This window comes from Mastomys coucha, chromosome X (assembly GCF_008632895.1).
Source record: "Mastomys coucha isolate ucsf_1 chromosome X, UCSF_Mcou_1, whole genome shotgun sequence".
NCBI classification, from domain to species: domain Eukaryota; kingdom Metazoa; phylum Chordata; class Mammalia; order Rodentia; family Muridae; genus Mastomys; species Mastomys coucha.
The window spans coordinates 134,067,619-134,070,910 of record NC_045030.1 but is presented as its reverse complement, the minus strand read 5'-3'; the positions used below and the strand labels follow the sequence as shown (position 1 = coordinate 134,070,910).

At 41.6% G+C, this 3,292-nt stretch overlaps 1 protein-coding gene across 2 annotated transcripts in view; it reads right to left on the bottom strand.

Annotated features, from left to right (window-relative positions):
• The window catches only part of Vsig1 (V-set and immunoglobulin domain containing 1), a 33,731-nt gene that overhangs the window by 21,356 nt on the left and 9,083 nt on the right, over positions 1-3,292 (bottom strand). For both annotated transcript variants that reach the window (XM_031368754.1, XM_031368755.1), the window contains exon 2: positions 2,665-2,828. In XM_031368754.1, the coding sequence (XP_031224614.1) occupies positions 2,665-2,828 (164 nt within the window). The remainder of the gene's footprint in view (positions 1-2,664; positions 2,829-3,292) is intronic.

The following is a 3,292-nucleotide window of genomic DNA, read 5'->3' as shown; positions in this document are numbered from 1 at the left end:
AAAAAACAAAAAAAAAAACCAAAAAACCAACTCATTCAATCTTTTCATTAAAGCAGTCAGAGAGGTGAGTAGCCCCATTTTACAGGAGGGAAAATTGGATTTCTAAAAAGTCAAGTGATTTGTCTAGGGTAATCAAGCCAGCAACTAGGAAGGCAGAATTGATATCTGTACTGGCTGGTTTTGTGTCCCAACTTGACACAGGCTGGAGTTATCACAGAGAAGGGAGTTTCAGTTGGGGAAGTGCCTCGATGAGATCCAGCTGTGGAGCATTTTCTCAATTAGTGATCAAGGGGGTAGGGTTCCTTGTGGGTCGTGCCATCCCTGGGCTCGAAGTCTTGGGTTCTATAAGAGAGCAGGCTGAACAAGCCAGGAGAAGCAAGCCAGTAAAGAACATCCCTCCATGGCCTCTGCATCAGCTCCTGCTTCCTGACCTATTTGAGTTCCAGTCCTGACTTCCTTTGGTGATAAACAGCAATGTGGGAGTAAGCTGGATAAACCCTTTCCTCCCCAACTTGTTTTCTGGTCATGTTTGTGCAGGAATAGAAACCCTGACTAAGACAACATCTATCCAGAGGTTTCTACTAGGACTCTGAACTGATCCCAAAGAAAAGCCCATGCATGCATGATATGAGAGAAGAGGACAGGGAAGGAAGGGGAGGAGAGTAAATCCACTTATCTAGAAGAAGCTAAAAGAGGGTTGTGATGGGGATCTGGCAAGGGTAGGTAAGCTGAAACTGAAAGGGAAAACAGGGCAAGGAACTGTATTTTGGCATGTGTTTTTCACCATCCATCTCCTCCAGGAGCCCAGCTCTTCCTCAGCATGGGCATTGCACAGGTTTCAAGCATTTTTCATTTGATCTAGCAGCTCAGGAGAAAGGACCTCATTTGATTTGGCAAGGAAAAAAGCAATTCATCAAACACTTGTCTACACTCACTATAATTGCCTAAAGCAGAGACTGTCCCTTGCAGTCTCTTCCTGAGAAAAGTTCATTGCTAGTCATAATTCTTCCCCAACTTTTAAGTGGCTAGAATTCAGTCAAGAGATGGCTCTGTAGATGCCAGAATCAGAGGATGCAAAGTGGGAAATTTGCATTCTTGAGCTCAGATTCGCTTGGCCTGGTCTCCAGGAAGTGGAGGACATCTTGAATTGAGTACTGAGCATAAGACATCTCAAAAGATGCTGAAGTCTCTCTCAAATCAGCCACCACTTGAAAAAATGAGCAGGACTTCAAGTGTATGAACAACATGTTGAAAAGACTCCTAAGAAATAAATCTTTTAAAAGAAGAGCTCATGTGATTATCTTAGTGAAAATAACCTGTGGGGAAAAGCAATTATTTCTTAGTTGACATAAACATGTCCAGATATTTTGGGTGATAGAAATTGGTTGTTATTTTCTTCTGATAGTCCTCCTGCTGCTGCTGTTTGCAAGGGATAAAAATGGGAGCACTTCATGTTTTTTCAAGTGTTTTCATATGGCTTATGTCAGATCATTTTCCATGGATACTTTCATCCTACTGTATTTCAAAGAGAGGCATGGAGTGATACTCATATTGTCTAGCATAACCAATATTAAACAAAACTGTTTAACTCTGAATACAGGGTAGCTCTGACAGAGCCTCCCTGTGGGTGATGTTTTCTGATAAGGAAGTATTCACAATCTCATGTAGAGAAATTCAGTACCTACAAAGAGTCAGTGGGAGCTGAAGTGTGGCTGGCCAAGAAGTGGCTCCTTTGAGCTTATGGCTTCCTTCTCTACTTCTGCTTCTAGGCTCCATTCCCTTACCTTTCTACTACTATACCAACCTCCCCTTTTTGGCAAGGCCCAACTCAGGTGCAGCTGGCTATTCCAAACCACCAGTGTTGGTCTCTTCATTACTTTGGGCCATGAGTCATTTTGAGAACCTATTAACTGTGTTAATTTTTCTTCAAGGGATATATGGAGGCATGAATGGCCTATTTTTTTGCATAGACGTGTGCACAGATGTACACACAACTTTATGTAATATGATTTTCGCCTTGGGATAACTTTCAAAAGGAATTACTCTCAAGGCCAAATGAAGAAAATCTGGTGCTAGGCAGTTTGCCAGTGGAATCATACTTTCACACAGATCCTCACCTACCATACGCTGGCAACTTCTCCCAAACCTTTTGTCCATCCCTTCCATCCTTTATCTTCGAACTTCATGCTGCCCTCAATTACATGGATTCCATTACTACCATGGCCCTTCTCCGTCAGTCTGGAGAATCTCAAACTGTCAGACTCAATCAGGAACAAGGTGCCAACTCCCTTGCCGGGCAGATCCCAGATATTAAATTTGGCAGATCTCTTCAGAGCCATTATGATTTACATGTGAACTGGGATCTTCTGAAAATAATGAGATATTTGTAGAATGTCCTTTAAGAGCTCCTGCTTATTTCATCTATGAGAAGGCTATTCTGGAATACCTGACACACATGATGCTGTCTATACAAAATTGAGATAACCAATACACATAATCATATGACTGTCTTCACTAAACAGCTACCTAAAAACTCTGTGTCTCAAAATTTGTCATTGTTCTCAATAGTTCCTTCATTTTTCACTGTTCCTTCATACTCTCATGCCACAGTTAGTTTCCAGTGAGAACTACTAAGGGTGAATAATTTAATTAGAGAATCCTTACGGATATGGGCTCCATTTCCTTATTGTGGAAGAAAGACCATTGAACTGAAAGCTTGTCCAGGGACTTCTCGGTGGTAGTATAGAGGCAGAGAAGAGTAATATTAGATCCAACAGTCACATTCACGAAACTGTCTGGGATGGTCACTTGCACCATACTGACCTGACCTGAAATTATAATCATCAGATAATTAGTAGTATATACTTACATTCTGATGACATTTTCATCACAAATACAACACATCTTATTTAGAGACTCTGTGATGGATAGAGAGTATAATGAAACACGCAGGAGACCTGAGCAGACAACAGACATGGGAAAGAGGGTTTCTATCAACAAGTTATTGGCATGAAGATGATCAAACCATAGGCGATGGTGAGGTAATAGCACTGGACTGGTAATTTCTATAAAAGTCATGTTCTACACAGTTTCTTACAGTCTTACCCACAGACACTAAAGGGCCTGGATATGGAGAACAACTGACCCAGATTTCCCATGATCCAGAGTGTTCCTTGAATATAGAGCATTTATTTAAAGAACTGGAGAAGTCAGAACCAAGGCCAAAACTAGGAAAATTCTAGGCAAACCTGGACAAGCTGGTTGTTCTATCTCTAGACCACGGGGGGGGGGG